Below are 22,045 nucleotides of genomic sequence, written 5' to 3' on the forward strand. Positions count from 1 at the left end.
ACCGGTCTATACAGACGGGATGAAGGGTAATCAGACCCAACAGAGACTTGCTGTTCCATTTCCTCAGCTCTTCCGCCGTGGGCAAGCCGCCTGGCTCAGAGGCACTGTTTACCCAGGGATGTCCCTGAGGCAGCGGAAGCGCCACGCCCACTCCCCGAGGAGGCCCGCGATTGGTCGAGCCCCGCGAACACTCGCCCTGCCATTGGCTGGGAGGCTTTCTCACATGGCCTGTGCATGCTCTCCCCGCTGCAGCCGAGCGCTTCAGCCGGCGTCATGGAGCTGTGGGTGGCAGCCCGAGACAAAAACCCGCTGCTTCCAGCTCCGACTGTAAACTGTAATCGACTGGCTGCCTGACATCAGCTTTGATCATGTCTCCCCTCAACGCCTGGCCTCCTAAATTTAACCCTCACCTTGTGCTGCTATTGTTTCTAGACACAGCAGCGTAGTGCTTCATACCAGGACAAATAGTGAATGTAGTTATTCCTACATTGATCCTATCTGATCAGCAATAAAAAAAAAAACTCTTCATCTCCATGTCGTGACTTTTATATATAAAACAACAGAGAAGATACCTTTCGAAGGGGCATACGATATCAGATTACAAAGCAATTACAATGTACTTTTTACATATCTTGAAGAGGGCTCTAATCTAAAATTCTGCTGCCTGTAATAATAATTTTGGCTACATTTTATTCTAAGTCACTGTAGTTTTCAACCACAGTGTGGTCTACTAGCTGGTCAATTTATCTGTCGGGGGTCTGTCCTCTGACATTAACGCCAAACTAAGCGTTTGGACACTATGGTGTTTGGGTTTGCTCCGTTTTGTGCTTGGTGTTGTGTTGCTGTTGCATTAGTTCCCAAGGGGGCGACTCACTTTCACAAGGGCTGACTGACGTCTGTCTATCCCACACCGAGCCTGCAGCCCGGCCTGTTTACCTCAAAGCCCCGAATACTGAGCCTGAAGGCACAGCTCGGCTTTGGACTCCTGGGTAACAGAAGCCAGCAACCGTTTAAACCACCTATTGTCAAGCTTGTCCGATGGCTCCTCAGATAACAATCCCTCCAGCAGGGAAGACACGAACAGCAGCGGCACCTGCCACATGCTCCAGCCCATGGCTGGGTTGCTTGTTCCACACTTCCACCACCCTTTGAGTAAAGAAGCACCTCCTTTCCACCTCTACGCTCACGTTGCAGTGTTCAGTTTCGGAGAAGGGCCCTGGCTTGGCTGTGCCAGTCGCCTTTGAGGTTTCTGGACACTTGCACCAGACTTCAGATATTGAGAAACGACAACCAGCGCGCTGCATGACGCACCGGACTCTGAGGAGCCACCCGCGCAAGCGGGGAGGAACAGGCCCTTCTCGCCCGTAACTCTTCCTGCCTTCCTAGTGCAGTGAGGAGAGAGAGCTGGCCCGGCTTGCAGAGGAGATATCTGCCGAGAGCAGAGTGGCGCTTCGAGTGCCTCTTCAGCGCGCTGTGCTCCCGGCCGCGGCTCAGCGTCTAATCAGCTCAGCGCAGCGGGGGAGCGGCTCCGCCACTCTCACTTCAGAGCGCTGCCCTGCCTACCTGTTAACAGGCACTGGAGTGGCGCCGCTGGCTTTGAACATATTCTCCTCTCGCCATTCTCCGACTGCGGGTCTCTCCACCCCGCCCCGCCCCCGCCGTGCTGTTTAACGCGGCGCGCCGGCCAGCGGCGGTCCGCCGGTCCGTCCGGGCACGGTCACTCACTGCAGGCCCAGGTCAGAGGGCCCGGGCAGCCCCGGACACAAACCACCACATCGGGGTAAACCGTTTCATTCTCGAGCGGGGAGGGGGATAGTACCGATGGGACACACTTCTGCTCTTAGTTTCCGGACATCGCAACATGATCGGGCAATTTTCTCCTTTTACGAACATAAAACCATAAGAGAGAGAGTCTTTATTATCCCCGGGGGGTATTTTCCACCGGCAGCAGTGTTGGTGTACAGACGGAGAGAAGAAAAGAAAATCGACAGGAACAACATTATACATATTTACATAGAAGGCCAACTGTTAAGTAACAATATGGCCACAGGTATGAATAAGAACTGGAATCTGTTGGTTTCGGGAAGTCGGTATCTGCGTTCTGATGGGAGTGACTGGAAGTTATTAAACAAGGGGTTGTGAAGGATCATCGCAGGTGGATTTTGTTTTACGCAAAACATAAGAACAGCTGCAAACGAGAGGAGGCCATTCGGCTCGTTAAGGTATTTGCTAATTAGTTAGTTAATCGATCGAGTTATTGGAAACTGCAACTTCAATCCACTTTCCCGGTTTCCGACAATCTTTCAAAGAGCGAGAAGGCGCTTGAATGGCGCACCAAGCAGAGGGAGACCATGCAAACTCCACACAGACAGCACCACGGGTCTGGAATCGAACCCAAGGTCACTAGTAAAGAGTAAAGATGCAAAGGAGGCTCTATAAACATGTTTGTACCTTTCAGTACTCGGACACACATAACCCGAAGAAAGCAAGGTATTTGAAGAAAACGTTAGAACCAGGACATTCGCCCTGAAACTTAACCAGGAAGAGCCCGTCTTTCTGGCTCTTCTCGGATCAGTCAGGCTGTAAACAATTCTGAAGGTGACTTCAGTATGTTAACCTCCCACTTAGCTGTGCCAGCCAGCTACGATTAAGTCATCAGATTCCTTGTGAAAACCGACCCCGGCGGCGTCAAACCGCAGAAACACGGGCATGCTTACTCAGGCAAAACAGACTGAAAACTGACACCGGCCGCCTATAACCTCAAAAGCGCCATGCCTAGCACTCGAATGAACGTTTGCTCAGCCCGAGGTGGAAATTTCCCGCGGCGGACAGCGGCGCTCGGTCAGTCGGTGTCCGAGCGGAGCCTGACGGCGCGTTTCAGACTCCGGGCCGCGAGACCAGGTGCTCCCCTCCCTTGCCCAAGGAGCGCGCGAGCCCCGACCCTCCGGTAACCGACTGCCCCTCCAGAAGCTCACACAGCAGGGTGTGTGTGTGTGTGTGTGTAACCCAGACCCAGCCTCGGAGATACCCCCAGGAATAAACATTTCACCACAAAACTGACACTCCTGATAACGACCTTTCCTCTCATTGCTCTTGACCTTGATATTCTTGATTGATGATTATAGGTTTAAACCATGAAACCCGTGGTTGGCGTTTGAGTATATAGTTAGGACCATAAAAAAATAATCACACTTGGAACTTTGACGAGAAAATAAACGGATGGAGCGACGAGGTCACGGGTTAAAGGGGATTTTGGGCGTGAAGGACACTGGGACAGAAGACTTGGGAAATTTACTCACTAACGATTGTTCAGAAAAATGATGTTTTGGACTGAAACATCGCTTGGGCTTGGGTCTCCTCTAATTACAGTATGCTTATCAATGAGGACGAACACAGCAGGCTCGTGTGTCCAAGTCCTGAAACTAACTTGTGTCACCTGGTAGTTATAGGTAGCTGAGGTGTAAAATCAACTCTGCAGGAAAGATTATTGAAACGGTCACAAGAGATTTGAAGTCGCAGCTAGAACAGTCTTGGCGCAGAGGGACGGGACCAGATCAGCAGAACGTCCCGATTATAGACCGAGACTGTTCTGTGTATGAAGACAAACTGAGCAGGGAGCGATTACTGTACAGTATGTGCATCATAACAACACAGCAATTTTACAGCAGACAGGTTGTAACAGCTTTAGACAGAGTGCGTCATGTGGATTAGGAAATATTATAGACCCCTGTCTCCACAATAACATACGCCGCACAGTCTTTGAAACTCATGCACACACATCAAATAGGTGCCCATTTCATCTCGAAAGACTGCAGGGTTTTTTCTTCTATACATTGTGCTAATTGTTCTCTGGATCGACCCAGCAAAGTTGCAAAGACAAAAAAGTTGCAGTGCAAAAGTACAAAAACACGACGGCATTTATTTGCCTCCACAACAAATCCAATTTACAGACTTGACAACAGATTACAAGCCCTACACTGCAATGCACTGGATTGTGGCCGAATTCAAAGGCTAATATTAATGCACGCACGATACATGACGTTTGGTATATGCAGGAAATGCACACAAAATGCATTGTACTTTCACGCTGATCTCGGTCCCGTGTTTAGAACATCACGCAGGTTTACTTTCACATTTAAAGACAAGTGACTTGGCAAGGTGTTCTTGCAACAACAGACGAGAAAATTCATTGGAAGGCGAACCACGCCTAAGAAATATCAATCCCAGTTTGAAAAACAAAAGTGATAATATTGCGCAACTCAGTTGTTTATCCCAACTTCTGCTTTCTTCTGTTGATGCAGCTCCAGAGCCTGAACTAGGGGACGGTCTGTACCCATGGCTCGGCGAAAGAGCGTCACACACCGCCGCCAAGTGGAGAGAAGCAGAACTGCACGCTCTCGTTCTTGAAGTTCAAAACGCACATAGAGCCATTAAACCAGAGTATTGCTACTGCCGATGTTGGACGGTATAAAAGACGTTAGGTGTAATACAATTAAAACTTCTAAATGACCTCTGGAGCAGAAGTGCGTCATTTTCCACTACAGTGTCAGTTACACTGAGTGACACCATAGCAATACAAACCCGACAATGATATTGATGAACAACTACACATTAGCAATGTGTAAAGGATTTAACATAAAAAAATAGACAACAGTTCGATTGAACTGCAATTAAGCAATATGTCAATAAGTGTAATTACAACTGCAAAGGCAATTCTGCCACAGAGGTGGCCCAGTGGTGCACTGGTCAGCACTGGTGCCTCGGGTTCAATTCCAGACCTGGGGTGGTGTCTGTGTGGAGTCTGTATGTTCTCCTTGTGCTCACCTGGGTTTCATCCCACAGTCCAAAGAGATGCTGGTCTGTTAATTGGCTTCTGAGAAATTGGCCCTGGTGCGTGTGCTGCCTGTGATGGACTGATGTCCTGCCCAGTGAACCCTGCCTTGTGCCTGTTGCTTGCTGGGATAGGCCCAGGCTGCCCTGCAACCCTATACTTGATAAACAGGTTAGTGAATGGATGGATGGAAATTATGCAAAGGTTCAGGCATAAAACAGTTGTCTTCGAAGTGTATTGCAATTATAGCTCTTGCAAACTGTAACCCAGACTCTGTAGTGTAATTAACCTGTAGGAAACAATGCATTGCTGTAAGGTACAGTAGTACAAATTGTGCGTTTTAGTAATGTCTAAGAGGACCTGAACGTGTTTTGGCAGAAACGCGTGTTCTGTAGAAAGAGGAAGTGCCGAGCACAGCCTGTTCTCTCGCGGACCGCAGGCTGACGTGAAAAAAACAAGACGCCACGAGTCCCAATACCAACAGGCACGCAGCGCGCGCGCATCCTCCCCTCCCATCTCTTACGTCTCGACGTCCACACGCGAACAGGGGGTGTGAAATGCGCACGGGCAAATAAACACGGCGTACCCCTACCCGTCCCGGGGTGTTTTGAAACGCATAGCCCCGAAACTTAGCCGACAGGTAAAGTGGCACAATGCCGAGCATAAAACAGAGCAGGCCCTAACCCCGCAGCATTTACAGCCTCGAGCATCCTGCAGGGCCTGCAGCAGACAGTTTAAACTGTATCTGCACTGGAGGCTCGGGCTGTGGGTATATTCAATACCACGACGCTTTGACAGCAACAATTTTAACTGTAGTAAATTTTACAACTTCAACCGAAATCACGCAATAATACGTTTATACCGTGCTTTCAAAGAACATTTACAGGGCATTTGAATTAAGCAGATGGGCATATTATAGGTGCAGTATGTAATCAAATCGTGTTCTCTCCAATTGCAGGTCAAATCTAATGTAACACACCGACACGGTGAAGTCATACACAGATATGTCTTGATTTCTGTTCGTTCTTGCGGCTGCTAGTCCTGCCATTCTCACAGCTTCCGGTCTCGCGTCGGGGGCGTTCAGCGCGTGGGCAGCGGTTTGCACACAGAACAGCGCGTTCCCGGCTGCTTCCTCCGCGAGCACTTGTAGTCCCGGCGAAGAGACACGTCTGCGCCGTTTGTGACGGACCCGGGCGGAGCTGCTACCTTCGCAAAAGAACAGCGGTATTCACGTCCATTTCTACATACAACTATACAGTACATCCGCCGTACTGAAAGAAACACAGAATGCAAAGATACTGTAGCAATGAGACATACCATATAAGCAATTCTGTAGCCAGTATTATTATTAAGTTGCAGTGAACTTACAGTAGATAAATAGTCTTGGTACAGTGATGCAAATACAGCACAGTACAACACCAAGCACAAACAGGAGCAGTTACAAACGGCAGCACTGGCAGCCTGGCCTTCTACAGCACATGGACAGTCTGTACTGTTTCCAGCTCAGAGGAGAGACTGGATTAGGCATAAATCGTGGGATTCTCCAATTCCAAAACATTTCCTGAAATCCTAGAAAATTGGAATGGGGTGTATTTTTTAAGGGGTAAGAAGATTCAGCTGCACTTGTGTATCTTTCCCCCTCCAAGCTGGTCAGAACCAGTCCCCCCACCTGTGTGCAGTCCAAGCCACCAACCCGGTAGGAGCCCTTGTGCAGGGGGAGGGACTGGGCTACGTGCGGCTCTGCAGAGGCAGCAGGCGAGGGTACACATTCCTCAGCCTCTCCTCAGTCTTCCCCAGCGCCTTGACCAGCCTCTGACTGACAGCCACACACACCTCCCAGCTCCCCCAGAGCACGCACACACACACACACACACACCCTCTGCCCCAGCACACACACCCAAACCCTCAGCCAGTGTCGGTTTAAGGTGATCAGAGGCCCCCCCATCCAATTACTAGAAAAAAGCGAGAGAAAATCCTGTAATAATTCAGTGACGCGTTCGGAGTACGAGCCTGCTACCGCCGATTCAAGCGGAATGTAAGAACACATACATTACACAGGGGAGTCCAAATACACACACACTACAGCAGACTGTAATGCAAGTACAGCAATGCAACCAATAAATCAGATTCACAGCCCACCTGCGAGCTGACAACAGAAATCCTGCGCACGCACAGCCGAGACCAGCGACCACCCCGTTTGAGCGCTTTATTTCAAGAACAGCAGGACACTCCCCACTCGTGCGAGTCCACTGCAGTCAATAGACTCAAACCAGTCATTACACGGCATCGACGGGGAGATATGTTTCTAGATGGGCTGTCAAGAAGGGATCAAACTCGCTGATAGACTTCGAGGACACCCGTGAAGTTCCCGTTGTCGGGGCGCCCGAACATTTCTCTGCGCCCCCCTAAAAGGCAGCCCTCGCTCAGCTAAAAACCACCACTGCTACCGCCATTTTCAAGACTTTAGTCCAATACTCATATTCACTTTCAAACTGTCTTTATCGTTCTGAATCTATTCGACCACAATCAGCACATCGCATAGCGTTATGCAACCCCAGCCTTTCTACGGCTCTCCGACACTTCGTGTTCAGCCAGGCGTGCTGCGGCGTTTTCCCAATCACTACAGCCTGCGGTCAGTCCGGACTGATTATCACCGCCCCCAAATAATTTACATGCGAAACAAAACACCAGCAGCCATTCTCTTGCCACACATTGGCCATTTCCGAGTTCTCTTTTGAAGAGGGTTTCAGAGAAATACCTCTTTTGGTGTCTATGTTGTCTTTCCGATGCTGCAAGCTCCGCGTCTTGGTTTTGACACGATTTCGGGCCCAGTTTAGCTCAGTATGGCCGCCTCTGCTCATCTATTTCACCTCCGCATCCTGGGGCCGAGCTGTAGGAAGCGGGAGCCGGTGTTGCGGTCTCTGTTGGCCCCACGGTAGCAGGTGCAACAGTCACGGCGGCGGCTCGGACACGGCTCGTTGGTCTTGTGGGGATGGTGGTGGCGTTTCAGATGGCTCTGCCCGCGACTCGTGTTCCTTTGATCCCGTTGCGGGAGCTGGCTCAATCTGGGGCTCTTTTGAAGTAGATCCTGCTCACGGTGCCGTTTTTGCGCCCCACTATCATATTTGCTATCGCACCTGTTGAGGCTAGCCACCGTAAACGTGCACCAGAGATCGCCCGGTGAAGCCGCCAAAATAAATTTGAAATGCGAACCTGTTGCATTTGACCAATCATTGGTTCACAAATTATTCAACGTTTTAATGGACCAATGGGGACCCACAGGTCCGTTTAAAAAAAAAAACCCCAGCAAGTCAGGTTAGGCTACAGGTTACAGGCTACAGGTTATGCTAGCCTGTTCCTTAATCCACCCCTGCCCCAGCACACCCCCCCCTGCTCCAGGCCAGCGCTCACCTGTCCTGCACCAGGAATTCAGGACACCCCACCTGTGAAACGCCGTGCCCCGTGGGACACCCACCAGAAGCTCAGTCAAGAGAATATCACCTTCTCTTCTCTACACTGATTCCCAGTGGCCTTAGGCTCTCCTGGACCACTGAGGCTCGAAGGAGGTTCTCCATCTTGAAGATGTACGATTGAGCAGAACTCAAAGCCATAGCTAAGATCTAATACAAATTGAACTCGAGCAGATGCCCGAAAATGCTTTTTAAAAACTTTTTGCATAACAAATCAGCTGAATGTGAACCGTACTGCAATCCTGTGACTAAATGCAAGAGGAGGGCAAGTTCTGCTGTGCTGGACAGCCTGCTCTCACCTTGCAGTTTTCTTCCCAGTGTCCCTCACCTCACTAATCTCCGCAGAGGTACAGCCATCGTCAGCCTTGGGGGTCAGTTCAAACCTAGCAGCAAATCAAGCACACAGGGCCACAGCTGGTTACTACAGGGGAATTCATTCCAGACAGGGAATAGCCAACACTTCTTTACACAAAGAGTTGTGGGTGTCTGGAGTAGGTCGAATGACCTCCGCTAGTTAGTGATTCCCCTTGTGTCCTTATATCAAACGGTGTGCAGAAAGCTCTCATATGTTAACGGCTGCGGACCTTTCATCACAGCTCTGATCCTGCTTGAAAGAGACAGACAGCACGAGTCTGGGAGAGAGCAGCAGTTTGTTGGATGTGCAAAGCTGTGATTTCTCTCCCATCTGTATAGTCAGGCCCTCGTGAGTCAAGACCAAAGCAGTGTGTCAGTCGCTCGCCGACTTCATTTCTCATCTCTGTGGTAGCGGTTTGAAATTCCTGAACTCCTGCTCGCATGTTTCATATGGGCATACGCTGTTTTTCTTGATAGGAATAAGGCGATAGATAAAGCCTTCAGACAAAGAGACCGCCCTTTTTGTGAAGGTGACCTCAGAGTGTGCCAAGGTAGCATGTGACTACACCCTCTTTATGCACTGAGGAAAGAGGACTTAACCGGTCTTGGCTAAACTTATTAGTGTCCAGATATTAACACATGGGTTTCCCTTGGTGCACATGAGTGCTGGTTTTTTAAAGGGTTTGTAGGAACCAGAAGAATGTCGATGGAAAAAACGCTGTATAAATGCAAACAATAAAGGGGTTCTGCAGCTCTTTCTGCTACTTTCACAGGCTGCAGGGTTCAGAGTTAGCAAAGCAGGCTGAAAATACTCTGGCACGCTTTTCTATCACGTGCAGAACGGAAGAGACCCCAGGACCCTGAGAGGGGGTTCCTAGCAGGGCTGGTGGAAGGGGGAGGGGGGGGGGGTAGAGTTCTCTGGAAGGGGGTCTCAACACACCCAATTCATTAACCCTACCCGAACCCTAATTATCACACTGAAAATGACAAACCTGTTTCACTGGGAATGACAACGCCCAAGATGAAAGCGTCATGGAGCACAATCCGGGCTTAACCCGCTTGGCTGAGGGCTGACCTCCCAGCCTTGGGACAAGAAGGCCAGGACCCTCATGCAGGGTGACCGAGGGGCAGCTGCAGAGGTGGAGATGGGGTGGAGGTGGGGATGCAAGAGAGAGACACAGGGATCTTGCAGGTATTTATAGCGTTTGCGAGAGGAATGGATTGTCAGGAGCGATCGCTAATTACTGACAGCTGCGTGAGCATCTGTGTCAGGCCCTGCATGATTCCCCAGGACGGTCTGAGCTCAGAACTCGATTCCACTTCTGCTGCCCTTTTGCTCGAGTTATACTTGGAAGGAAACCTTCTTGTTTTCCAAAGGCAGAAAGGAGGAAGTGAGAAAGCAGAACCGCCTTCAGTGTTCCAAGTCATGTGCTGTACAGTCACGCCATGTTCCTGAGCTCAGCAGAGCACCAGGGCTACAACTGAGATTCATCATCCTGACCGTGTCGGTATGGCTCCTTAGGAGGTCTGAGGTCTTCAGGTGATCAGTTAAGGCAGTCTCTCCTACGAGACTTAACACCAGTTATTCAGAATAATTCTCCTGAGATTTCGTACCACACAGTTAACATTAACCAGCACCAACAGCAACACAACAGAGGCGTAAAGTTGCGTTCGTTTTTCTTGCACGGCTTGTCACTGAGACGCAAAACTCCAAAACCGTTCAGCACAGAAGTCTTGTAGACGCAGCAAAACGGGATCTTTAAGAATCCCCACCCACCCACAAACCCACAGCTGACAGAACTGTTTTCGTTGTGTTTTGCAGTGTTTGCAGAAAACTCTTCTGCTGAAAGAAGAACTGCAGCAGAAATCTGTCTCCCCGGGGTCCTGACCACAGCAGGACCTCAGGGTCTGAACTCACCTCCCACCTTTCTTGGACAAGGCTGCAAGGATCGTCCAATTGCAGTGTTGTTTTTTTTTAGACACTTTGAAATACGTTGATTACAAAAACCAAGTTCAGCACAGTTCAAATCACACTTGTGCAGTACAGAGCAATCTGTCTCATCTGATGGATTACTCAACACCAAGCAGGAACAATGTGGGAAGATAGAAACGTGATGATGTCTTCAGAGAGGCGTGGAAACATGATCGGTTTTCATTCTGCTTAATCAATTAATTGAAATCAATTAGAGGCGCAGCACACCCCGAGATACATGACCTCCCAGTATGATAGACTACACAGATTTTGCAAAGAGCTTACAGAGATGTTAAATTAAAATATATATATTTATGAAATGCATGCAGTGCATTTAACAACTTGTTAAAAAGTGACCAATGCTAGGTATTTTGTTCCTCTGTAATTATAATGTTCATGAGACGTGTTGAGGTGTTGGGAGCATCAGGACTGAATCCCTCTATATTCTGTAAGTACAATCCGCTAGTTAGAAGCTAATTGATCCCAGGATCTCATCCAGCTGTTTCGGCTTCAACAGCATGGCTGGTTAGCCTGCTCCCAACTCCCACCACCCTTTGTGTAAGGACATGCCTCCTGCTCCTGGTTTTATATGCACTTCATGCAGTTCCCTCTTGGAAACCTCCTCGACTTTTGATTTCACTTCTGATAAAGACAAAAGTCCACTGGGCTGTTCTTGGTCAGTATCTTTGAGGATTCAAAATACCAGCGTCTGGCCTCCTGCCAGCCTTCTCTGTTCAAAACTAAAAGCTCCAGTTCCCCCAGCCTACCTTGTCGGACCCTCCCTTCCAGCCCAGGAAGGCACCTGGTTCCTCTTCTCTGGACCGACTCCCGAGCACCAGAATATTTCCTGTCACATGCTGACCAGAATTGAGCACTGTCATCTAAGTGAGGCCTAACTGGTGGTACCATCTGTTTAAGGGAGGGTGCAGGCATGACAAAGGGCCAGCGACCCCCTGTCCCAGACACCCCTGTCTGTCCTGAAGGGAGAAACCCGGCGCACACCAGGTGACTTGATGCCAGGGTTCGATATCCCGAAAGGACTCAGCGGAGCTGGTCCGACAGATCTTCAGGATCAGCAGGGAGACAGGGGCTTGGGGAAATGGGAAGGAAGTGTTTTTTTGCACTTAGCACTAGACTAAGACCCTCTTTACTCAAAGAGTGGCAGGTGTCTGCATTGTGCCGCTGAGTGTTCTAGAAACAGCTAGATGAAATCCGAAGAGCCTAATGTGCAATCAGACCAAACATGGACTCGGCTCCTAACCTGTAACCCTTCTGATGCTCTGTCGTGGGGACAGCAAAATCATGACTTGCAACATTAATTGCTACTGTACGCATCATGTGACGTCGGCACGTAACTGCTACACTTCTTACTCGTAGTTAAAAATTTGCACCCCTTGTTATTTCAAGCAGCCCTCAAATAAAGTTCTGTCTCGTGAAAATCGACTTTTTTTTTTACAAGAAACAGCCGTCGCCACGACACCACGGCATCCAGTCACAGGGAGACAGCAGCGAAGACAACGGTTTTTTTTTTTCATAAAAGGTTTTATTTAAAAACCACACAAAATGGCTTTAAAAACATCTACGAGTTTTAAAATGCAAAGTGTCAAACCAAATTACGCTTCAAAAAATGTCGAAAATTTCTCTTTGAGGCAAAGAGGTGAAGGAACTAGCCGGGCAGTGTTTTATTTACATGTGTTACATGGAATCGCAGTGTTCTCACAGAAAGTTTAACACCCGTGGTGTCCCATATCTGAGGAAACCACCAAAACGAGGCATGAATAGTTCTCTCTATGATACACCGGGCCAGTGCTTTCTGGTAGCGAAAACAGTGTTTTTCAAAACCCTTCATTTCTAAATCTTAACCTTTTTTCAATTCGTAGGCACTAGAAAAATCGTTGCATCACCAACACTTGGTCCCCTTCAATATTTAGAATCATCCGCTTCTTAAGAAAACTCAGCTCTGAAATGTCAAAAGTTACCGTTTTTATTTAATGTCGACGCACCTACGTCGTTTATCAGCGGCAGCACATCAGTTCAATGAAATTACAAATCACCAAGTTGCATTGAAACGATTCGCACGAACTTCGGCATTTTCCGGAAAACGCCTGGCCTCATTCCCTGGCGCGCCTCATCGTTTTAAGTGGCGGTAACTATTCTGCCAGAAACACGCCCGAGAATGAACACGCATTGTTACTTTCACCTGACCCTAAAAGATTTCAGAAACACAAGACTGCAATGCATCTGAAAACGGTTTAAAAAGTCATGTGTCTGAAGGCAGCGGGATATTTTAAATTGTGCCTATATCCAAAACAGAAGGCAATGAGCCCGCAGTTCATTTCAGACACCACCACCTGGTGGCAGTTCTTTAAAACTACAGCTACACACTGGGGTTATTCTACTGCAGAAACAGAACAGAACCAGGGCTACCATGAGACGTCATTTTGCAAATTGAATCAACTGCATTAAAATATTTAAAACACTTGAGATTTTTAAAAAGACATTCAGTGAGAAGTACACAGATCCAGATGATATTACACCTAGACTAACCAGCTGCTAGGAAGGCTACACTGATGTCACCCAGACCCTACAAAAAGACAATAGCTCCACCTGGTGGGAAGTCTAAACTCTGCAGGACACCCGAACCTGGCTTTGCTTTGCTGCTGGTACAATTCGACCTCCGCTCTCGCTTAAAATTTTGTGACTTAAAATAAGTAAAAACTGGAAAACCTTCCCAAACCCTTAAAAACACCCTTCCTTTAAAACGTTTGTTTTACAAGAAAATAAAAGAACATTTGAATAAAAAGGATCTGTTGTAGAAACGTGTTAAATGGCATCTGGAATCTTTTCCCCTGGAGGGACAAAACTGAACATCAAGCCCGCTGAAGACATTTTGAGCAGCGGATTCCCTCAGGGGGACTGAACAGACTGGAACAACGAGACTGTAGGATCCCCAAACATGCAAACAAGCAGGCCATCAGGGTGAAAGGAAGTCGACCTCTGTCCTTTGTGACCTTTCACCTTTCACCTGAAGTTCCAATGAAACAGCCTGAAGTTCAGGGTCAAGGGTGAACGTATCTGCCCCCGGAAATCTGTTGTGACCACAAACCATCAGTCTGGCAGCCCAGGAATGAAACAATGCTGCCCACATAGAAAAAAAATAAATAAAAGGGCACACTCCTAAAAAATTCAGAACAAAGAGGAGATACGGGCTTTCCGCTGGCTTCAGTAAATGGCCTCATCCATGTTGTCGTCGCTGTCCGCCCCAAATTCCTCGCCGTTGTCGAAATAGGACATGACGTAGTCCGTCTCCTGCAGGGGGACAAACAAACACAGGTTCAGTGCTCTGTGCTGGGCGCCGGTCAGAGAGAAGGGACACAGGGTCAGTGCTCTGTCCTGCGTGCCGGTCAGGGAGAAGGGACACAGGGTCAGAGCTCTGTGCTGCGTGCCGGTCAGGGAGAAGGGACACAGGGTCAGTGCTCTGTGCTGCGTGCCGGTCAGGGAGAAGGGACACAGGGTCAGTGCTCTGTGCTGCGTGCCGGTCAGGGAGAAGGGACACAGGGTCAGAGCTCTGTGCTGCGTGCCGGTCAGGGGGAAGGGACACAGGGTCAGAGCTCTGTGCTGCGTGCCGGTCAGGGGGAAGGGACACAGGGTCAGTGCTCTCTTCTGGATGACCAGTGTCAGAGTCACAAGTTGATGTTTGACACTGCTAACTGACCTCCTCAAATTCCTCCTCATCGTACTCTTCCTCGTTCTCCTGCTCCTCCTCCTCCTGTTTCTTCTCCTCTTCCTCTTCCTCCGAGCTGACCTCCTGCTCCTTCTTTTCAAGTGTCTGCACCACAAAAAAGAACCAAAATCAGCGCACTGCGAGGCTTTCAATAGGTCTAACCAGGTGGATGACGCTGGATCCAGACCCAGGACTAGAGCTAAGAAACACTGACTCTTCCTCAGCAGGGATCAATTTACCAATAACGGTCAAGTCGTAAAGGATCAATTAAAAATGAGCCAATGAAATCAATCACATAAGAACCACGAAACTGATCTGATCAGCATGTCAATAAACAACAGGGAATCAATTAGAAAATTGGTCCCAGTCAACTAATTAAAGCAGGAGCTCCATCCTGTGTCCAGTCCTGTTCTCACCTCTAGTTTGCGGATGATCTCCTCCTTGTCCACGCGCTTCTGCTGGCTGCGCTTGGGGACCTGCAACGGCTCTGAGGGAGACAACAGGTGGTGGAGAATGAGTCCAGCAGCACAGCGTGGACCAACCCCAGACCAAGGCCAGCAGCCCTGTTGTGATCGTCACCGAGGCTTAGCTTATAACTGCCTTCATGAGGAACTTCAGTCCCAGCTGCTCAGATCGGTTATTAAATCTCGGTAACAGAACAAATTCACGTCCTGTACGGAAAGATGTCACAGATTCCGGACCGAGCACAAAATCGTGAACCGTGTGAAAGGACCGTAGGTCGCCATGTTGTCGCAAAGCCCTGGTCTCGCCGCAGGCGAGAGCGAGAGTTTGTGAGGATCGCGCCCCTTCCCGCCCACTAGTCCCTGTAATGACCGACGGACTGAACCGGACGAGCAAATCAGTGCAGGCTGTGCTGCAGACACTTCACCGCGGAAATGTTGCGACGTGACCTGCAGGCAGAGTCAACAAGTAAGGAGTATTTGTTGGCGGAAATGTCTCGAAGTCGTGAGCCATATTTCTATCGGATTAAAACAGACGTTTTCACAAGCCTGCTTGTTTACAGCGTAATAGGGCCACTTCACATAACCAGATGTTTAGTGAGTCACAGAATATGGCGCTGTGTATACCTGGAGAATTTACACCTTACTGTGTAACTACCCTTATTGTGGTTTGAAAAGCACTCATTAATGTTGATGTTTTCTAACCCCGAAATATAAAAATACTGTTGTATTAGCTACTAGCTACTCTTCAGTGATAAGGGATAGCATGGATTAGCGGGTGAGACTTTGGACGAAGCAAGTGGTTGCAGGTACAAGACCCAGCTGTGGACACTGCTGGTCCCATCCTTGAGGAAAATCACATACCGGGCTCGCCGCTGAGCCCACCCGAGGTAAACGAGGTAGCAGCAAGGGCTGAGCTGCCAGAACGCTCAAGTGAGGCCTTTCACCTTTCGCTTGACAGCTGACCTTTCACCTTTCGCTTGACAGCTGACCTTTCACCTTTCACCTTTCGCTTGACAGCTGAAACTCTTCTGCAGGAGAGCAGGAGAGGGCCTTGAGCAGCTTCAGCCTACACTGAGCTCAATACACACAGTAACGCAGCGCTGGGTCAGTCCCGCAGGACAAACAAGATCACCCCGACTGTCCGAGCTCAGGATGAGACCCGTCAACGAGACTCAGCAGCTGAGAGCTGGCCACGTAATGACAACTGGGAGACACAGGCGTTGCCAGGACTGACTGGGAAGCCCTGGTCTCTCAGTCTCGGGGTCTCGCGCTGCCCCCTGCCTTGGCCTGCCATGCCATGCCAGCACTGCCCCCACCCCCCTGGGGTACTCACTCTCTTTCGGGGGCTTCCTCACTCTGATCCGCAGCTCCCTGGGCAGCCGGTTCCAGTCTGAAACACAGACGGGCGCACAAGGGGGTTACAATCGCCGCCCCCTCCCAGACCCAGCAAACCGCTGCCGCCAAGCCGCGGGAAAAACCTTTCAGAGGCGGCTGGCAGGTCCCCGGCGCGGAGACCACAGGCCCCAACCGACACGTGATCCGTCACACAGCGTCCGTCACGGGTGAGCTGGGGATACCGGGAGATCATACCGATCACACCGCCGAAACCCGACTAGTCAGCGGCTGGACCACCCTGCAGCTCCCAGCTGGCAGCCCCACTGGAGCTCAGCAGGTGTGAGCCTGCCCAGTGCCTGGATGGGAGACTCCTGGGAAAGCTGAGGGGTTCTGTTGGAAGAGGTGGTTAGTGGGACCAGTAGGGGGCGCTCACCCTGCGGTCTGTGCGAGTCCTAATGCCCCAGTATAGTGACGGGGACACTGTAAAAATGGTACTGTTCTTTGGATGAGACCCAGATCCTGACTCTCTGTGGTCATTTAAAATCCCAGGGCATTTCTCAAAAAGAGTAGGGGTGTTACCCCGGTATCCTGCCCTAGTTTTCCCCATCACTCTGTTCTCTTCCCCTCTGAGAGCTGGTGTGTGGTGAGTGGACTGGCGCACTCTGGCTGCCATCATATCCTCCAGTTGGGGACTACATACTGGTGGTGGGGGAGGGGAGTCCTATATAAGTGTAAGAAATATTGCTATTAATTTATTGTATTAAATGGGTAAATCAGTATTCATTGAGACACTTGGATTACTACTGATCTAAAATGTGTCACATTTTGTTTCTTTGTAAGCCTTCTATTAGAGAAAGACTCTAACACCATGTTATGGAAGTCCCTGTGGTACACAAGGGGGTAAGTTTAATGACTGCCACCCACAAGCCATGACGCACTGAAATGTACTACAAGCAGTGAGATGCACTGCTTCCCATCCACTTGAGTCTCCCTTCATAATGTCGGTGCATCACTTTCTTGGGAAAAGGATGTACAGAAATGAGACAAATTAAAATTTCACCACCAGAAAAGGCAGTTTTCAAATTTGCTAACCACAGGAAGTTGAAGATCATAGGGTTACAAAAGCGCTTTTAGTGGAGTGTCCAGAAAAGTGCTATATTAAGTGTAAGCAATTATTATTATTATTACTACGAGAGGAGACATTGGCCCCATCAAGCCCGACTGAGTTAATAGTTAACTGACCCAAAGATCTGAACCAGCTGTTTCTTAGAAGGCGCCAAAGTATCAGCTTCCACCCAATGGATGGGTAGCTTGTTCCAGACTGCTACCACTCTCTGTGTAAAGGAGTGCTTCCTGTCCTGATTGGAAGATCTTATCCGGCTGTTTCTTGAAGGGAGCCAGGACGCGCCTAACAGTACTTCAGATGACGCTGCAAGACACCGCCCAGCTGTCCCACCGAAGAGAACTCACCAGGTGTCCACTCGATGGTGTTGTCCGTCGGCTCCGAGCTCTGGTACTTGTCGGAATAGCGCTCCACATCTACGAAACAAGCACAGTCACAACAGGCACGCGCCAGTAAGCAGGGGCAGACGAACGCAACGGTTTATCAGTTTAGCGACCCCTGCAGAGGATGACAGGCTCAGCCAGTCCAGGGCCGTGTCAGTACGAGCCCATCGGTGTGAAGCTCCCTGGCTGAACCAGAGGAAGGGCTCATGCCCTGAAGCCCTCGTTTTCACGGAGACACCACCGGACTCTCACCAGCCCCTCCTGCAGCTCAGAAATCCTGATCGCGGCGGAGGCCCTGACAGTCTGCTTTCGAAAGTCAGAGGCGCCCCTCAGCCCCTGGGCTTCGGGACCCCCCGCCCCCCTGAGGTACTGACCTTTCTTTGGCACGGCGGGCCTCACGAAATAGGGCAGGTTCTTCATGGCGCCGCGGAGCTCCTGCTTCAGCGCCAACATGTACTCGGCCTCCTCGCCCGCCTGCAGGGGCACCGGCTTGTTCTCCATGGGCTGTGGGGCACAAGGAACAGCCTGGCTCTGGGTACAAAGAATAGCCCAGCTCTGGGCACAAGGAACAGGGCCGCAGCCTGGCTCTGGGCACAAGGAACAGTCAGGCTCTGGGCACAAGGAACAGTCTGGCTCTGGGCACAAGGAACAGTCAGGCTCTGGGCACAAGGAACAGGGCCCAACCTGGCTCTGGGCACAAGGAACAGGGCCCAACCTGGCTCTGGGCACAAGGAACAGCCTGGCTCTGGGCACAAGGAACAGCCTGGCTCTGGGCACAAGGAACAGGGCCCGGCCTGGCTCTGGGCACAAGGAACAGCCTGGCTCTGGGCACAAGGAACAGCCTGGCTCTGGGCACAAGGAACAGGGCCCGGCCTGGCTCTGGGCACAAGGAACAGCCTGGCTCTGGGCACAAGGAACAGCCTGGCTCTGGGCACAAGGAACAGGGCCCAACCTGGCTCTGGGCACAAGGAACAGCCTGGCTCTGGGCACAAAGAACAGTCAGGCTCTGGGCACAAAGAACAGCCTGGCTCTGGGCACAAGGAACAGGGCCGCAGCCTGGCTCTGGGCACAAGGAACAGCCTGGCTCTGGGCACACGGAACAGGAACAGTTCAGTGCTCAGGGACTGCAGTCACCTGTTGGCCCAATTTACAGAGAAACAGGCTAGTCTCCTGTCACCTGCCACACGTATGTATTCCAAACCTTTTAAGAAAAAGATCATCTACTGCCTTTCGATAACGAGGTGCCGCAAACCCAAAATATCACTAAGGCATCCCCTGGGTGCTTGCAGGGAAGGCAAGCAGCCCGCGATTCTGTTAAAGTATGAGACAACTCACCAAAACTGACAAGAGTTAGACTGTCCCAATAACACACACACTGAGCCGAGGCGAAGGCCTACACAAGCAGCACTAAAAATAAACTGTGCAAAGGGAGGCTGATTTTCATTTCCGTGTTCATATGACACTTGTGCATTTATGACTGCAAAAAGGAGGCACGTCTTTACACAGAGGGTGGTGGGTGCCTGGAGCAAACTATCCTAAACATGAAAATGCTCTGGCGTCCCACAAGAAACAACTGTATAGGCTCTTTACATTAATTAGCTACTGAGCAACACAGTGAAATTCCAAACATAAAGTGGAATTGTGGCCAAACAGCCACCTCTCGCTTGTAATACTACATTTTTTCTTCCTTTTATTGTCCCAGCTGGGAAATTTGCTTTGCAGGCAGGTAAAATACACACCATACTACACAATTCATCTAGCGCACAATGAACCAGTCAGTAAGAGAGACACGTGTGATAAGAAGAAAAAAATACATCAATATAATTAAATAAATGGATAAATATAAACAAAGTAAAATATACAATCGACTATTCAATATAAATGATAAAATTGTATCTCACAATATCATTCATTAAAAAACAATCAATTGACCAAAGTTAGCAGGTTAGTAGCTGTGGGGATAAAAGATCACTTGGTTCAGAAGCATTTGAACCCGAGTAGTTTAAGGCAACACCCAGGTGGAAGCAAGTGCTTGAATAAGAAGGGGGGTTGGGGTTCGACTGGGCAGTAATGGGGCCAGCCCGCTGTTAGGAACATCTTCCCCGGAGATCAGGGTTCGAGTGAGAAAGCTCTTATTCACACACATGAAGAGCAGAGCCCAGGGCTGTCCTGTTCTCTACTGAAGAGCAGCTCAGGAAGGACTAGAGCTCATACCCCTGAGTTGCTAAGCGGATAGCGAACTTGCAGAAGCAAACGAGAGCGAGTTAGTCTCCATAAAGGGAGTTTTTGACAATGGGGTATCACTGAAGCTGCGTCTGCCTGTATTTAATTGTGAAAAGAAAATAAGTTCTTAAAAATCAAAATCGCCTCTAGAAAGTGACTCAAACAGTTACGTGTGACACAGTTTAAGCTGCCTTGCTTTAAAAATGCTTTAAAAAGTATCAGACATATGAGACAATATAAAACACTTTTGTGTACACTTTGTATACAGAGAATCAATCTAAAAATTGCGGATCAACGGGAAATGTCCCTTCACGATCGATAATTGCCGATACTCACCGGGAACAGGGGGGTGGGCTGAAGCGTCGAAGGGGGAAGGGGCTCCCCCTTTCCCAGCCCCATGGCCTCCACGTTGAAGGACATCTGACCCCGGCCTCTGCCTCTGCCCCTGCCCGCCATCGCCAACACACGCAGCGGGCAGCCCTGCAGGGGGGCACAGGAAGAGGGGGTGACCATGCTCCCGCGATCCTTAAACCCCCCCCACCCCCCAGGGAAGACGGAAGAGGTGCCGGTTTTTGCGGATTTGACAAGCACACGATTATTTCAACAGGCGGCCCCAGTGGCACACTGGTGAACATTCCCGCCTGACCGAGCTGGGGCTCCGGGTTCAAATCCGGACGTGGGGTGCTGTGTGTGTGTGTGTGTGTGTGTGGAGTTTGCATGTTCTTCCCATGTTGGCATGGGTTTCCTCCCACAGTCCAACGTGCTGGTGGGTTAACTGTTTTCTGGGCGAACTGGCCCTGGTGTGAGCGTGTCTGTGTGCCCGGTGATGGACTGGTGTCCCATCCAGGATGTGCCCTGCCATGTGCCTCTTGCAGCCCCTATTTGACAGGTTAGAAGATGAATGGGGTATATTCCAGGACACAATTAAAAAAAAAACATATTAAACAGCTTTACTGTGTTAGCAATATAATGGGACTATGCAGAAATGTAGCAGGGGCTGTAGAGGTTAGACTCAGCGGCACACAGCTGACTCAAACCGGGCGAGTTTTAGTTTTGCCAGACTGCGCTTCAGGGAAGTTGCTAATCCTTCAGTACCTTCGGCGGTACAGTGGCTTCAGCACGTTGTGCAGTTTCTGCTGCACACCAGTGAATTAAAGCACTCATAAAGCACTTTTTACCTTCTTTTTATTCAAATATTCCGAGCTGGGTACAACCAGGACAAAAACAAAAACGTTTAACGGGCAGGTTCGCGGTGATACGCACGCTGGTTGTCACAGCGGACTCTACAGCGTGCTGGAGTTTCCCCATGCTGAGGTAGCCTGATGCAGACCGGGTATCAACTTTCTAACGCACAAATCTGTTTCGATCTACAAACCTGTGGTTTCCACACTCTCCTAATTACCCAGCTTCATCCTTCTTTCGATTTTATTGGGATTTTTAGAGGGTTTCCCTTGCATTTTGGTACATTCAAACCATCCTTTCTAACAAAACACCGCGTGGCTGTCGAACATGGGAGTTAGGCGCAAACCACAGTCTTGTTAAAGACCTTTGACACAGGCATTTTTCTGCGAGACTATTTTGATAACCACCTTAGACGTGTAAGCACATAACCGAAATTCTCTCGGGGAATGTTAGTAACCAATTATAAAAATGCACTGAAATATACTCATCGGTGCCCACTTATTATTTTAACTGTTGTGAGAAACATGAGCAGTACTTTGTACTTATTTAACTTCCAAAGTTTCTAACCACAAGGGATAAACACAGTTTTGCCTTGCCCTCATTTCTGTAAACTGTAAACCCAAAGTTTGCGCATTCTGCACGTGTGGTATAAATTTTTACCTTACTCCACGAATCACATAACACCAAAGCCTTCTGGTGCCGCCGCTGAATAGCGCCCCGACCGACACATTCTCCTGATCACAACTGGTTCCTGGCAACTATGGTTCCTATATCAGGGTTACAGGTATTGGTGTCTCATACACTACTTAAAGTGCATTAAACGCGATCGACCTTTTTGAGGTAATTTCGAACTGGTGCCTTTTACAGAATAAAACAGACCAACATTTATTTATTTTTTTGTGCAAAAATTATTGATGATTGTTGTCCATGACGCATGCTAACCTCGCAGAAAAATACATGACGAGCTTTCCGCGCACTTGCTCT

The 22,045-nt window shown here is 49.4% G+C and overlaps 1 protein-coding gene and 2 long non-coding RNA genes across 3 annotated transcripts in view; all 3 read right to left on the reverse strand.

Moving 5' to 3' along the window:
* LOC148639947 (uncharacterized) overlaps nt 1–8,031 on the reverse strand; it is a 27,073-nt gene extending 19,042 nt beyond the window's left edge. The window contains exon 1 of the long non-coding RNA XR_015930719.1: nt 7,590–8,031. This is a non-coding gene — a long non-coding RNA (uncharacterized LOC148639947). The remainder of the gene's footprint in view (nt 1–7,589) is intronic.
* On the reverse strand, nt 3,886–7,446 carry LOC148639948 (uncharacterized). Its single transcript, XR_015930625.1, has 2 exons — nt 6,971–7,446; nt 3,886–6,037 (listed from the first exon to the last, which is right to left on the reverse strand). It is a non-coding gene; the product is annotated as an uncharacterized LOC148639948 (long non-coding RNA).
* Nucleotides 8,032–12,148: 4,117 nt separating the features above from the next.
* polr3glb (RNA polymerase III subunit GL b) lies at nt 12,149–21,817 on the reverse strand. Its single transcript, XM_088620573.1, has 8 exons — nt 21,722–21,817; nt 20,216–20,359; nt 18,031–18,160; nt 17,621–17,689; nt 16,149–16,205; nt 14,768–14,838; nt 14,343–14,456; nt 12,149–13,936 (listed from the first exon to the last, which is right to left on the reverse strand). Exons 2-8 carry the CDS (start codon nt 20,333–20,335, stop codon nt 13,850–13,852), a joined length of 648 nt encoding a protein of 215 aa, XP_088476699.1. The 5' UTR covers nt 20,336–20,359; nt 21,722–21,817; the 3' UTR covers nt 12,149–13,849.
* Between the last annotated feature and the right edge of the window lie 228 nt (nt 21,818–22,045).

The sequence above is a fragment of the Lepisosteus platostomus genome, chromosome 26 (genome assembly GCF_059453375.1).
Source record: "Lepisosteus platostomus isolate fLepPlt1 chromosome 26, fLepPlt1.hap1, whole genome shotgun sequence".
Classification (NCBI taxonomy): domain Eukaryota; kingdom Metazoa; phylum Chordata; class Actinopteri; order Semionotiformes; family Lepisosteidae; genus Lepisosteus; species Lepisosteus platostomus.